This window comes from Oncorhynchus mykiss, chromosome 15 (genome assembly GCF_057628025.1).
Source record: "Oncorhynchus mykiss isolate SJ-2025 chromosome 15, ASM5762802v1, whole genome shotgun sequence".
Lineage (NCBI taxonomy): Eukaryota > Metazoa > Chordata > Actinopteri > Salmoniformes > Salmonidae > Oncorhynchus > Oncorhynchus mykiss.
In genome coordinates, this window is record NC_143036.1 from 13,961,575 (window position 1) to 13,976,947 (window position 15,373).

Below are 15,373 nucleotides of genomic sequence, written 5' to 3' on the forward strand. Positions count from 1 at the left end.
CTCCCGACTCTGCGGCCTGTTGACACCGCTCAGCCCTCCCTCCCAGCAGGGAGCTACAGGCTGGGATGTGCTTCAACTTGTACCTCGCCCTGGATCACAGGCTGCTAAGTAAACACACGTAAATTCATGTGCAATAGTGGTTTAGAAGCGGCTAACGACTTGATGATAATATATGTCTCATATAGCACCGGGTGTGTACTGTGTAACACTGAAGCAGATACGAGCAGTCGGGAAAGGTAGGTTAAATTGTGTATTTCTTTCTGTGGAGTTGAGAGTGGAGTTCTTCCGTCTATAATATGACTGAATCATACATTGAATAGGGTAAATCATCACAATTACAACAACCACTTCGTTGGCATTAGTAGCCGATAATAATATAATTACAGAAATAAGCAAATTAATAAATCACTCCCCAGTATTTTCACAAGTAATCGAAGTACATTGGAGCGATGAGTGGAAAAGCAGCTATAGGCTACAGGCTCTCTTTATTGTTATGGAAGATTTAAAACGCAAGAACAGGATGTAGAATTCAAAAGTCCTATCCTCCCTCTGACCCTCTTTCCTTTTCTTACCTCCTCTGCAACTTGGCCAAGTATTTATAAACAAAGATTAGGCCTAACCTACCTATGTAGGGTGGAGGTTCGAGTCTTCAAGGGTTAGAGCCTAGCTATGAGCCCCAAAGAGTCATGTCATGTCATGGTTTGCATGCTTTCTTTTCGTTCTTTTCACCATTCACCTTAAATAGCGCACCCGTATAGCGCCATTGCCTCGCTGGTGGTTTCTCCTGATCCTGATCATTGGCGAGGTCAATGAGAGGTGCAGCTAGGCAGCAAAGCCTAGCGCCCTAGTGGCGCAGCGGTCTAAGGCAAATAATTTCAATTCTAGAAGCGTCACTACAGACACCCTGGTTCGATTCCTGGCTGTATAACAACCGGCGGTGGTTGGGAGTCCCATATGGCGGCGCACAATTGACCCAGCGTCGTCCGGGTTTGGCTGGTGTAGGCCGTCATTGAAAATAAGAATTTGTTCTTATCAGACTTGCCTGTTTAAATTTTTAAAAATCAAATTAGGCAACTATACTTCAACCGTCATCATATCATGGTGTTGTACGGTCAAACCTTAAATTATCATATCATATATCAATTCAAAGGGCTTTATTGGCCTGGGAAACATATATTGGCAAGTGAAATATATAAGAAACAATAGTGAGATAAACCATTTTTTTTCAAATCTCTCCCATGCATGCCTGTTGTTACACACACATTCACACACACAACAATTAACCAACCATTACAGGTCTCTTTACATTAGGATCAGGGCGCAGTGAGTGATGATATGGCACAGCGTGACGTTTCTCCTGTCAGCCTCACCCCGCTCTGCTTTCAGTATATGCATAATACAGCCTTAAACAGTGTGTGTGTGTGTGCGTGTGCGTGTGTGTGTGTGTGTGTGTGTGCGTGTGTGTGTGAGTGTGTGTGTGTTTGGTGGGAGCTACAATACCTTGTTGAACACAAAACCCTTAGTGTAAATTCACAATGTCACACACACACACACACACACACACACACACACACACACACACACCAATTAACAATCAAACTCATTCTATAGCCTACTCCTTACTCAAATAAAATAATGTAATAATATATTTTATCAACATGTATAATGATAGGCCTATGTGCAATAAAATAAACCCATTAGTTATTATCAAGTTTGCGGAAGACGCCTTGGGGAAAAGCAACTCTGAGCATGCACTTTTACCGCATGTTAAAAGCACGAGCCTTTCCCAGATTAATCGTCTGTTACGTTGCTCGTGTTTTTATCGTGTTGGGCCGGGGAACAGCAGACTCGGTGGCCAGGATAGAAAGAGCATATTTACCGGTTTAAAATATCCCCGCGAGACATAGACTGATCATTAATACCGAGGTGAATGGCACAGTTGCGGCAATGCAGAGAAAACGAAGAAACACACACACACACACAAACCATTCACCAAGTTTGCAACCTAAATGCATTTAGCAAAATGAATAATGTAGCCAAATAGGCCTATAACAACATGTATGTCGTTTATTTTTGAAATAATAAGGTCTGTGCAAATTATGTTATGCGCAGAGGTTTGGCTAACCGTCGTTGGAACGAGCTCTCCTTTCAACCTCGAAATTCACACAGAACTATAAAAGCTCACGCCAAAGCATAATTGTCGAGTATAACTCGACACTCTAAATGTTGGAATCCGAAGAGCATTCTAAATAGGTGAAAAAGGAAAATCTCTTTGTCTCCGAGTCCATTGGAAAGACAGCTATAATGCACCAATCCATCACAATAGAATTAGTGAAGGGGTTACACAAATTAACAGACGTCTGAATTCAATCACTTACATTTTATTGGCGTATGCCATCTATATATTTATTTGTAATGATAGGCTATATGTTCTCTCAATAATGCTACTTGGTTTCCCTGACAGCGCTATAGGCATAACGCCATAAATATTACTAGCAGGGTATAGGAGACGAGTTTCCTGGTTCAGCTATTTCACCTTGTCTCTTAAAAAACAATATCGAAATATGAACTTGTCATAGCGGCATTATGTACTTAACAAACGGAGGTGGGGGCGGGGGGGGGGGGCTCAGGGTGTGGAATACCCATTTTTATTGCATCACCTGTCAGTGGCGTCCAATAGGATTCGAGTCTGAGGGCATTAATTGATGAAGGTGTCTCCGGGCTCGCGCACTTCCCCTCTGTCATTTTATTTGTGGCTAACCCTGCAGCCAGGATAGCAGCTGCATTTAGGCTCTTATTCGCTCTCTCTCTTTCCCTCCCTCCCCCTCTCTCTCTCTCTCTCCCTCCCTCCCTCTGTAGCTCGCTCCCTCTCCCTACCCCTCTCTTCTCTTTTTTATCCTCTCGTTGTGGCAGTGGTGTACACCTTCCTGCCGTGCTGACGGTCAGAGGGAGTGAGCCGGAGAGGAGAGGCAGGTAGGGGTTAGCAGACGGTCAGCAGCCGGACTGGCGGTACAATCCCTCGCATTCCTCCACCATGCCTGGTTCGGGGCAGGGCCTGAGGACAGATGCTGTGAACCCACCCGAGACCGCTCCATTTAACTCCGCATCTCAAAGTTTGCCTGTCAATGACAGCGTGGAGGTACTAGGACGCATCAGCAGCGGCCGACTGGCGCGTCAGAATGCCTTGAGCTCAAAACAAGGAGTTTATTCCTTTTTCTTTTCATAGCTGCACGAGAACAATTGATCGAGATAAATGCTTGGATTATTACAATAGAGAGGGAAAAGCAACATGGGAGACCTGAAGTGTGGGTTTGAGGAGATGCAGGGAGTGAGGCTGGGATACCTGCTGATTAAAGGGAAACAAATGTTCGCCCTCTCCCAGGTCTTCACTGACCTACTGAAAAATATTCCCCGGACCACCGTGCACAAACGCATGGACCACCTGAACGTTAAAAAACACCACTGTGACTTGGAGGAGCTGAGAAAGCTCAAAGCAATAAATTCTATTGCTTTCCACGCGGCTAAATGTACTCTGATATCACGGGAGGATGTGGAGGCGCTTTATTTCTCCTGCAAAACGGAACGCGTGTTAAAATCCAACAAAAGAAAAGCAAAGAAGGCCAGTTTACCCGAGGATGTGGGCGAGGGCAAGTTTCACGCGGACACGCACCCTACTGGGTTATGGAAGGAGAAAGTTTGGTTAAGTTTACACAGCGTGCCACAGCCTCTATCCCTCAACAAATCCGGCAAAAGAGAGCAACCAACCTCGCGCCCCGACTCCAATCTACCTCAAATTTACAATAAATCCCGACCGAGGGATTATTCCTTTGTCACCAAGTCGGCATGTAAACCTTTTAAAAACTATGAAACAGCTCAAATACCGGGCAATTGCGTCGCATTTAGCCAGAGACATTCGTTTTTCCGGAGCGTGGTGAGCCGTCAGCCGGTGTTGTTTAAATCCGCCATTGCTGCTCAGTCGAGGCTCTCTGCAACCGGCGACCTACTTCACAAAAGGAAGAGGAGGCGCGAGGGGGGCGGCGGCAGGGATAGGGACAGCGGCGGCGCGAGGCAGTCGTGGAGCAGGAGCAGACACACACACTCACACCCTCACGCACACCACCCGGTGCTTCTCGTGCAGCCCAAGTGCTGCAGCAAGCCAAAAACCCAGCACAACCACAACGGGACAGCTCTGGGCCATTTCCATCTTGGACACGAGTTTTACCTCGACCACGAAGCTCACCACCATCCTCACCCGCAGCAGCATGTAGGGGGTTTCCCTGAGAGCTACAGCAGTGACACTGAATCCAGCTGCTACTCAGAGCCGCTCAACAACGACTCGGACTTCGGCTCCAGTTTATCCACAAGCAGCAACTCTGGGACCTCTGATGAGGAGGAAGATGAGGAGGATGAAGAGGAGAGCCCGTTGGAGAGTTCTGAGGTCAGTTCTGACGAGGAGAGTTCATCTCAGTCTGACAGCAGCTCTGTGTCCAGTCAGGTCTCTGTCCAGTCCATCCGTTTCAGGAGGGCCCGGTTCTCCTCTGTCAACGCAACCAAAAATGTCCCCACTAGAACTCTGCCTAACGCTAAAACTCTCTCCACTACTCTCTCCAGCACTAAAACTCAGTCCAACAGTATAACTCTCTCGCACACTAAAGCACCTTTGCTCCTGCAGCCTACCTTCCACTACAGCCACCAGCAGCAACCATCTATACCGGTTGTCCAGGGTGGAACCAGCCAGGTGGACTATGCCAGTCAATGGAAACAACAGAAATATGAGTATACAGCCAGGGAGGCCAAGCAGGACGCACACACACACAGGTTCAGCTCGCCTGTCATCCGGGGGAGTTGTTTCACTGAGAGGAGAGACAGGAAGGTTCCTGAGTCCCAGGTCCAGACCCAAAGAGAGATAAAGAGAGCCGAGCTGGTGTCCAGAACAGTTTATGCACTGAGCCCCTCACCTAACCCCAACGGGAACAAAGCGGTTCCTGCGCACAGGACACCGGGACACGCAAACAAATGCCCCCCAGTCCTGAGCTCACACTGCGCCCATGACAAAGACACAAAGCACTCCAAGCCTACAGACAACAACCAGCTTTCATTAGCTGCAAATCTAAAGAGAGAGGTGAGAATTAGCCCAATCCTGAAACTGCCCTCTCCGCTCAAAACTATTAAGACCGAGCCGGAAGAGCTCTCAGTGGCCGCGGGTCCCCTCCCCAACAGTGGCAGGGCGGTCAAGACTCCCCCCTTCAACCTGCAGAATGTGAAAATCAAAGTGGAGCAAAGCTATGATGAATTCGAATACAACAGTAAGGCCTCTGGGTTCCACTGCAAAGGAGACGAGGCGGATATCAACAATGGCCAGTACCCCGGCGGCGACATCAAACACGCTGCTGGCTGTTTCAACGAGACCAAAGCCATTGAAAGTTCTACTGGGGCTCCCAAGTCCTCATCCGGCTTGCAGGAATGCAGGAGCACTCGAGACACCCCTTGTTCGGAGGAGGGGGAGTATAAAAACGGAGTTGGGGTCAGGAAAAACTGCAGGACTCTGGTTCTGGGGAAGGAGCCTGGAATTTCGAGGGCGCAGGCGAAACAGAACGTGTCCAAAGTTGACAGGACTTTATCTTCTCGTCCCGTGGGCAAAGCAGAGATTTGTGATGGAAATATTGAGCATCTAACTGGGGCGAGTAAACGAAAACGCGCGTCCAATAATGTAGCACCCTCTCTGAAGAGGCCTTTCAGCTTCATGGCGAATTTCCCCGCTCCTCCGTCCCTGGTTGTGGGCAGCGACGGGGATTTAAGCCCAGCTTACTCTCTGAACTCTCTGGGGGGACCCCGACCTCCCACCCGCTCTCACCCCGTGTGGCGGTGGCAGCCTGGCGGTCGGACAGTCCCTCCCCCATCCGCTCAGAGAATCAGGAAATGTTGACGCTTTTTTCTTTGACAAAAACAACAAAAACCTGGATGGAAACCTACAGTACCTTGACTACAACATAAGTCTTAAAGTGAATGGGAGGCACTAATGTATTGCATCCTTCAGTTGTTTTTATTGAAATGTTTTCCTTTATTTGATGTTGTGGATTTAAAACATTCCTCGTTGTTGTGGAGTTGTAGATCAGTAATACATACACTGCTATTCTCCATAACGCGCGGAGCGTCTTTGAGCCTCTCATCCTATGCCATTGGATGACCCCTCCTCGTGGATTTATTCTGACTAACTAACTCTTCATAAGCTATCCACCATAAGCAATAGGCTACACGATTTGGCAAAATGTGCTTACTTTAATTTTTATCGGATCTATTGTTTCTGTTCCCCTTGATGCTGGACCTGTTGGATTGTACCAGGGTTTCAGCTCGACCTGTTGGATTTTACCAAGGTTTCAGTGAAGTAAACATTTGTGCTGTACTGCCTTTGTGGTGAGAGAACGAGAGGGGAAGGCTCCCTCATAAAAATCACAGCACTCCTATGCTGGTCTGTGTTTTTCTATCATCAGCTGGGTAGGCTTAATCAACAGATGCAGGGTTTTTCTTAAATAACATGGTTAAGCCTACTGTCTGTCACCGTAGCCTTATTACGAGTTGTAGTTGCTGTTTTTCCATAGGATTTTAAAAACCTAATAGAAACCCTAATTTCGGTTTTAATTCGATGCTTGCCAGAGTTTGGGTCAATTGTATCTATTTTCAGATAACCGTTTTTGAATTCGATATCAAATGTAGATTAATTTCTTCATGCAAGTCAAAATTCATAACGTTAATTGCAGGATATATTGAATAGGACATAAGTGTAAGTGACTTGACTCTTATTCTGATCTGGCTGTTGCTTTCCGTTTTTCAGAGTGTTTGTGAACAGCCTTGTTTGTATTTCCTGAGAGTATTTCCTGCAAGCTTATGTTTGGCTGTAGTCAGACAGCTACCAGCGCCCATTCAGACCCATAACAGTGCAGACCTTACATACAGACAATCACACACAGAGAAACGCCCATGCCTGACACAGATCACGCCTTTTCGTGAAAAACCACACGTCCTGACAACCTTGACATGTTTTTGCATTTTGGTTAGACATTTTCCTATATATTACAGGTTTATTGATTAATTGAAACACCATAGCCCTAATGTAGCCTACACGAAAAATCGTGAGAATACTGTGAAAATAACCCTCCTGTCCTACCAGTTTGGGGGTTGTACACTAAAACACAAACCCACCAAAGGGTGTCTTACAACACACTGAGCCTAATGTAATTTAGAAACAACACGTGGAGGCACAAGTGATAGGCCTACATGCATTGCACGTTGACACACGCGGCCCCATTTCAGCTTGAGGAGTGTAGGCTAGCTTGGCCTAATTATGAAAGAGGGGATTGTTTAAGAGAAGCTTAAAATAAAATACATTTAAAATAAGGTTGGCTATTAGCTTATGTCCACTTAAATATTTAACTTAAAATTGAACATTTATAATTGGTTATTTGTGGCCATCCATAGCCAACACATGAAGTTGGATTGTTTACTATTTGCATATTTAGGTCAAACCGGTAATATCGTTGTTCATTGTACCCTTGCATCTGAAAGCATGCTGAAATGCCCAGCACAGCAAGTTGCTGTGGAATAGTTACATATTAGCTCAGTGGGTAAATGCGTAATTACCTGTTTACATTCTGCGGTGAAGCCCACCGTGCTGAATTGACCTGAGAAATTCACCATTCGGTCAAAATTACTCAAATATAGTCTACAGAGGATTAGCAGTCAGTCGAAAATGTGTGGGCCCAAACACAAAGCTAGTTGTACCTTATTATAATAGCATTGCACTCTGCAGTGATTCGAGATTTACACAAAATGCCATGGCCCTCTCCATATCCCCAGGTTAGGCTATACTTTCTTCTCTTGTGTATCAAGTCAGATTTTTTTTTTCTAATTTTGCCACGTAACCATAAGTAATATGGTTCATACGCGATGAATGTATGTCAGACTTTTTTCATTATGTTAAATATTCTGATGTTGTTGATAGAAAAACACAGAATATACCTAAAAAAAATCTGTCAAATGTAATTAAAGTTGCATCTAAATATCTATATTTCCCACAACGTAACATGTTGATTTTCTGAAGTTGTAGCAAAGAGAATAATCAAACCACATAACAACAAACCACATGCCTCATAATTCTCACAGCAACATCAGCAGTAAAGACAGAAACAAAGGCCCATTCGATTGGTGATTGTAGTTCAGAGAGACAAAAGCTTGAGTTAACTCAATGCTCAGATTTTGTATAGATTGATCTGTGTAAAATGCACCTATACCACCCCAAACCATGCGTACTCCCCCTGTAGTATGTATGTATAGAAGCAAACTTAAATAAATGTGCCTCTAAACTAAACACAGCCATTTTATTCTCCATTTGAAAATGACGTGATCCCTCCAACCTAGAGGGAGTTGGGGGAAGGGGAAGATCTCCCTGTGAGGAGAGGGAGGGGGATTCATATGTTCTAGGAGGGAAACTTTCACCCTGTAATGCCCGTGTCAAAGTTTACTGGGCCAGAGGAGGGATATACAGCGCAGCGTTCAGCGAGGGCACACACACACACACGCACGCCCCTCTGTAGGTACTTACCAATTCTCACGCCGATCACAGAGAGCATCACCCGGGCAAGGAGATGGTGGTAGAAGCGTTTACGGAGGGAACTACCACAGCAGAGCTCTGACAGTGACGCTATCAATGTAAACAATTGCATGGTGTCGCAGCTCGAGGCATGGGGCCCACCCCTCTATCTCCTGCTTTGCCCCGCTTTCTCACTCATTCCCCTAGCTTTTTGATACAATGCTTGAGGTCAGGATTTTGACATGAAATTTGAAGTCACTGGTTGTTTATATAAAAAATATATATTTATTTTTGTGAATTACTGGGTTTTTGTATGTCATTGTTGTGTAGGAGGATGCACTCGAAATGAAAAACTTGAATGGTGGATTTCTGAAGCACTTTCCCTTTCTTCTGAGTTATGAAGTGTTCATTAAATACGTCTGAGTGTGAGTGATGGCGCATTCTCTTTGTTGTGAGTTGAAGAAACACACACTTCATTCATCTTGATATTAGATACACTGTATGCCTATGTAAATTGAATCGTCACCAAGAGGATACCGTGTTGACAGCGCATTGGTTCTGTGGACAAATGCGTAATCAGCATGCATTTTGGGGTAGGATCTATTGGTGCAAGGTAACAGTTTTACTCTCCATGCATTGGGTTACTGAACTTTATTGGCATGTAACCCACCCCTACTATGACCCACATATATATTACACTGCCATGCATGATACATACTATAGGCCTACTTCTGAGTAATTACTTACGTACGTATGTTAACATAGGCCAAGACAGTACAACCGTCTAGTTCTATATACAAACCTGTAGTACACATGTGGGCCTCTGAGTTCCATCAAGTCCTTACCAAACCCTTCACCATTGACATCCACACGAATAAACGGCATGATCGAGTCATAGTCCCTAGTACCCTTTCACGTGCACTTCAGTCGACATCATCCGCCATGTTTGTTCTCTGTTCCGGTTTTGAGTAATGGGATTTTATGGTATGGTAAACCCGGAGGTTGATGGGGGAGTCCTGTTGTCTAACCCTGGCCCGGCCCACAGTAGCCTATGGGTGGAGGTTAGCAGGCCGCTCACTGAGACAGACGAGCATGTAAAGCTAAAGCATTCTAGAGGTAAATTCCAGTGCCGATTGCGAACCAATAGACTATAACTTCTATCGAATAACAGGAGCTAGGCAGAGAGGAATTTAACGAGTTAAAACACAAGCTGGATTAAGAGAAACCTCAGGCAATTTACTAAAGAGGTCGGCTACTCAATCTGGCGCCATCGCTGCGTGGACAGTTATCGCATCCGAGGCACTCAAATAGCCTACAGTATTCCCAGCTGCTGTCCTTGTTTAAAAAACCAGGTTATAGGAGTAACGCTGACAGACACAGCCTGAATCAGGTTCAGCACAACGCACCTAGCTATCAGACAATTAAATACAAGTGATCGATAAAGTTGTCAGAATTCCTTTATATTATAGGCCTATAAAAAAATATATATGAAAAAGATTGTTGCCTGTTGACAAGACTATTCAATATCACAGAACTCAAAATACTTTATGAATAAATGAACAAATAATCATTTGAATGAATTAGGCTAATTAAATAGATTTTAAGTTGTACAGGGCAATTGGAACACACACGCAGAAACACACACACACGCACACACAATAAGTTATTAGCTTAAATACAATTAGCTTACATAAATACAATTTCATCTATATATCGTTTTCATTGGTCGCTTGAGGGAAACAATAGTTAATTATGCATCATCAAACAAAATGTCTGCACTTTTCTTTACCATATATATATTCTTTACACACTGTTAGTAAGTAACTCGACCTTCAAGTAAAATTCTGCATTGATATCAATGGGAGATTTCCGTGAGAGTTCGGGTTACGTGAGCATATGTCACTTTGGAGCCCTCCACACTGGCTGTAATCAATAGGCAAATGGTGCCGGTGTTAACCCGTCCCATGCAGTCTGATATGGCCTGATCCTAAACAACATGAAGACCAGTAATCACATATCCTTTGGCCAAATTAATATATGTATTTTGTGTGCACTAAATTGTCCGAATTACCAATAGTCTTAATGGAATAATGATAGGTCTAGCCCTACTTTCAACCACTATTAGGCACTATGTAATGTATTCATTTCAATAGGCAAATGCAGCCAGACCAAAGTACTACTACTAGGCTATATGACCTCACAGAATGATGTGCCAAAGACCATGAACAGCAGAAATCCACACTGATTTGGCCACGATGTTGCACCAGCGCTTGAATCTAATGACCTGACTAAGTCATTCCATCCACGATTTTCAGTAGTTCAATAATTATATTAATGAAAGCAAAATCATTTTGAAATTAATAGATTTTGAAACCAGCCATATCATGTTCCTATAGCAAGACAGAAGCCATAAGAAACAGGCAGCACTCCTGCTTCAGTCACGACACATCCACCACAGTCACACATGATGCTGCTGTAGCCGGTACTTCAACTACTAACAGGCCTACACACTATAGGAGATAGCTAGGTACGTGAAACCCAGTGAAAATGCAATTATCCCCTTCACATCCATGGTTCTATAGGTGACCCATTACCCTGCATTTCAACCCTGCTACGATGTTTCCCTGTTTTGTGCGTATATGGTTTTGGAATTAGGTAGTATTTTAAAACGGACTATGGAGAGTTGCCCGTGTGTGTGCGCCTGTGTGTGTGTGCGTGAGACCCATATAAGCTACTCCATACGCCGAAGCTGTACCAGTCGATTTGTATGGTCCAGTCCCGTTGAAACGGAAGCTCAAATAGGCTGAAACACTTCATGACGAACTATCAGCTCATCCGTAGAAACTCAAACTCTCAAAACAAAAGATTTCAGTTCAGTCCTTATGAGTCAAAGACCGTACAAATGAAACACCCATATGTTTTATTGTCTCACTGACAATGGTGGTTATTTACTTAACCGAAGAATGTCTGTTTTACAACGCTGACTTCTGTAAACATGCTGGTTTGGCCTCCATTGGCAGAACAGCAGAGTTAATAGTCATGATAACAAAGGTGTAATCATGCAACATAACAGCACATCTCCTCTTAGCTTCCATAATGTGACTGACTGCCTGAAGCCTACAGTGGAGGCAAAAATGGAGGAAGAAACAAGGGGATAGTCCCTTCTAATGTTTAGCCAACTCGTGATTCAAATCTAAAATTTAAGTCATTTTCCAATGTCTGTGTCATAAACTCATTTATACTTTCATTGAACTTTTTTGCAAAATGTGTGAATTTTTTCAGCAATTTTCTGTCATTAAGTCATTTGGTCGCGCATAAATGAGCGCTGAAGACTATATTATCAGTATTCTAGAAGATAATGGTGGGGAAATGTGTTTGTGGTTTATTATGCAGGACACAATGCGACCCAGACCGAAGCACGCTTCATTCAGACATTTTGAGTATTCCTTTGATTCAAGTCCCATTATTCACACGAATTACCATAGTGTAATCACATTTTGTCTTTTGCCTCGCGTTTTAAAGTTCTTCGGTGGACTTTAGCTATGTTTGACATCAAGTAAAGGAGTTATTGAGTAGAGGAGATATCGAGTAGAGGAGATATTGAGTAGAGGAGATAGTGAGTAGAGGAGTTATTGAGTAGAGGAGATATTGAGTAGAGGATATATTGAGTAGAGGAGATATCGAGTAGAGGAGATATCGAGTAGAGGAGATATCGAGTAGAGGAGATATTGAATACATTGAGTATATCTATTCTTAGTGGTGTACTATTTTTTTTATGTCATAGTGGCATGCTACCACACACAGTAGTAGTATTGTGTGATTCCACAGAGTTGTATCAGAGTGTTCATCTGAGTCCGGAGAGATGCTCTGGCTTGCTTGCCTGCCTGCCTGCCTGCCCTGTACATGGTCCTGCTGTGGCAGCGAGGAAGGGAGCGCGAGAAGATAGAGTGGATATAGAGATAGATGTAGAGAAAGAGAGAGACAGAGAGCAGTGGAGTAAGTACTTAAGTAAAACTACTTTAAAGTACTACTTAAGTCGTTTTTTGAAGGTATCTGTACTTTTACTTCACTACATTACATTCCTAAAGATAAATATGTACTTTCTACTCCCACACATTTTTCCTGACACCAAAAACCACTCCTTACATTTAGAATGCTCAGGCAGGAAAGCATTGTGGTCCAATTCACGCACCTATCAATATAAGGCGTTGTCATCCCTACTGCCTCTGATCTGGCTGAATCACTAAACACAAATACTGTCTTTGTAAATTATGTCTGAGTGCTGGAGTGTGCCCCTCTCTGTCCATAAATGTGCTTAATATAATATATTTGTAATATATTTTTTGTTTTACTCAAGTATGACAATTGAGTACTTTTCCACCACTGTACTTAAGTAAATTTAAAACCAAATACTTTTTGACTCTTACTCAAGTAGTATTTTACTGGATGACTTTTACTTTTACTTGAGTCATTTTCTCTTAAGGAATCTTTACTTTTACTCAAGTGTAGCTTATTTCGTCCTGAGAATGTTTGATAAATATCCATTAATGGGGTTAAGATAGGCCTTTAGAATATATTGATATATTGTTCTACAGTCAATCCCTTGTGAAGGCCGAAACGCATTTTATCAATAAAGAAGTAAGCTATTTTCCACATCTAACCATTGTACTGCAAGTGTTGCTGAATATTTTTCAAATTTTTCATTTTGTGCTCATGAACCTTTGTTGGAAAGTAAAGTAGCGACAGTATAGTATTTTCACATTAAATGTTAACACACACACACACACACACTATATGTTAGTTTAATTATAAAATATAAACGTGTGGAGGTAATATGCGTTTTCTTTTATAATCATAATATTTTCAAATATATATTCACAGTTATGTTGGTCAGCAATAACCTTACCTCGTAATTCAACAAAGGATTTATAATGAGTTATTTCAGTCTAATACAAACAGGCCTAGAACAAAATCGGAGAGAATTACGTTATAAGGAGTAATCCAAATGACATAACATGGTCCCAATTATATAACAACGCATGGATCCATGCATCCAACGACACAAAATACATTCAGTGTGAAGCAGAACGCTTTGCTTACATAGTGCAGCCAATGAGTTCGTGAAGCCAACTCTACATATCGATAGGTTTTAAAGGCAAGGCGCCTGTGTACAACAGCGTTTGTGTCCGGTTAAAAATGGCATGATCTAAAGACATTTGGAAATCGGGTGTAGCATCGACAGGTTGCACGGAGAGAGGTGAGAGGCTTTTCTGATCGCGATGGAGCAGGGGGTCGTGGGTCGAGGGGAAACAGTCTGGCAGAGGGCTTGCGCCTGGTCATGGAGCTCAGAGCGATTTAAAAGCTTCTTATGCGGTGAGGACAAGGAACATGTCGGAAAAATAGCGTAGACTGATCTGCAGAGTCGCCCATTCCAGTTCTATTTTCTACATGCACAAGAACAGTGACATGCCCTTCCAAGCCCTACCCAAAAGTGCAGTATTCAAGAGAAAAAGTATAACTAATAAGTACATTTAAAAAAAAACACGGAAAATAAGAAATGAGAGGAAATATATACATGTACCATTGCCAAATGGACAATGATCAGGGATACTGGAGTATAGAGGTAGATATGTACATGTAGCCATGGATACTGGAGTATAGAGGTAGATATGTACATGTAGCCAGGGATACTGGAGTATAGAGGTAGATATGTACATGTAGCCATGGATACTGGAGTATAGAGGTAGATATGTACATGTAGCCAGGGATACTGGAGTATAGAGGTAGATATGTACATGTAGCCAGGGATACTGGAGTATAGAGGTAGATATGTACCTGTAGCCAGGGATACTGGAGTATAGAGGTAGATATGTACATGTTGCCAGGGATACTGGAGTATAGAGGTAGATATGTACATGTAGCCAGGGATACTGGAGTATAGAGGTAGATATGTACATGTAGCCAGGGATACTGGAGTATAGAGGTAGATATGTACATGTAGCCAGGGATACTGGAGTATAGAGGTAGATATGTACCTGTAGCCAGGGATACTGGAGTATAGAGGTAGATATGTACATGTTGCCAGGGATACTGGAGTATAGAGGTAGATATGTACATGTAGCCAGGGATACTGGAGTATAGAGGTAGATATGTACATGTAGCCATGGATACTGGAGTATAGAGGTAGATATGTACCTGTAGCCAGGGATACTGGAGTATAGAGGTAGATATGTACATGTAGCCAGGGATACTGGAGTATAGAGGTAGATATGTACATGTTGCCAGAGATACTGGAGTATAGAGGTAGATATGTACCTGTAGCCATGGATACTGGAGTATAGAGGTAGATATGTACCTGTAGCCAGGGATACTGGAGTATAGAGGTAGATATGTACATGTTGCCAGAGATACTGGAGTATAGAGGTAGATATGTACATGTTGCCAGGGATACTGGAGTATAGAGGTATATATGTACATGTTGCCAGGGATACTGGAGTATAGAGGTAGATATGTACATGTAGCCAGGGATACTGGAGTATAGAGGTAGATATGTACCTGTAGCCAGGGATACTGGAGTATAGAGGTAGATATGTACATGTTGCCAGAGATACTGGAGTATAGAGGTAGATATGTACATGTTGCCAGGGATACTGGAGTATAGAGGTAGATATGTACATGTTGCCAGAGATACTGGAGTATAGAGGTAGATATGTACCTGTAGCCAGGGATACTGGAGTATAGAGGTAGATATGTACATGTTGCCAGGGATACTGGAGTATAGAGGTA

General features: G+C 43.2%; 1 protein-coding gene across 1 annotated transcript; it reads left to right on the forward strand.

The window, feature by feature from the left end:
- Window positions 1-1,056: 1,056 nt before the first annotated feature.
- On the forward strand, window positions 1,057-9,016 carry LOC110489606 (SKI/DACH domain-containing protein 1). The gene has a single exon (XM_021562341.3). It carries the CDS (start codon window positions 3,290-3,292, stop codon window positions 5,924-5,926), a length of 2,637 nt encoding a protein of 878 aa, XP_021418016.1. The 5' UTR covers window positions 1,057-3,289; the 3' UTR covers window positions 5,927-9,016.
- Window positions 9,017-15,373: the final 6,357 nt, after the last annotated feature.

Coding starts and splice junctions, on each gene's coding strand:
- LOC110489606 (XM_021562341.3), top strand. CDS start 3,290: ATGGGAGACCTGAAGTGTGGGTTTGAGGAGATGCAGGGAGTGAGGCTG.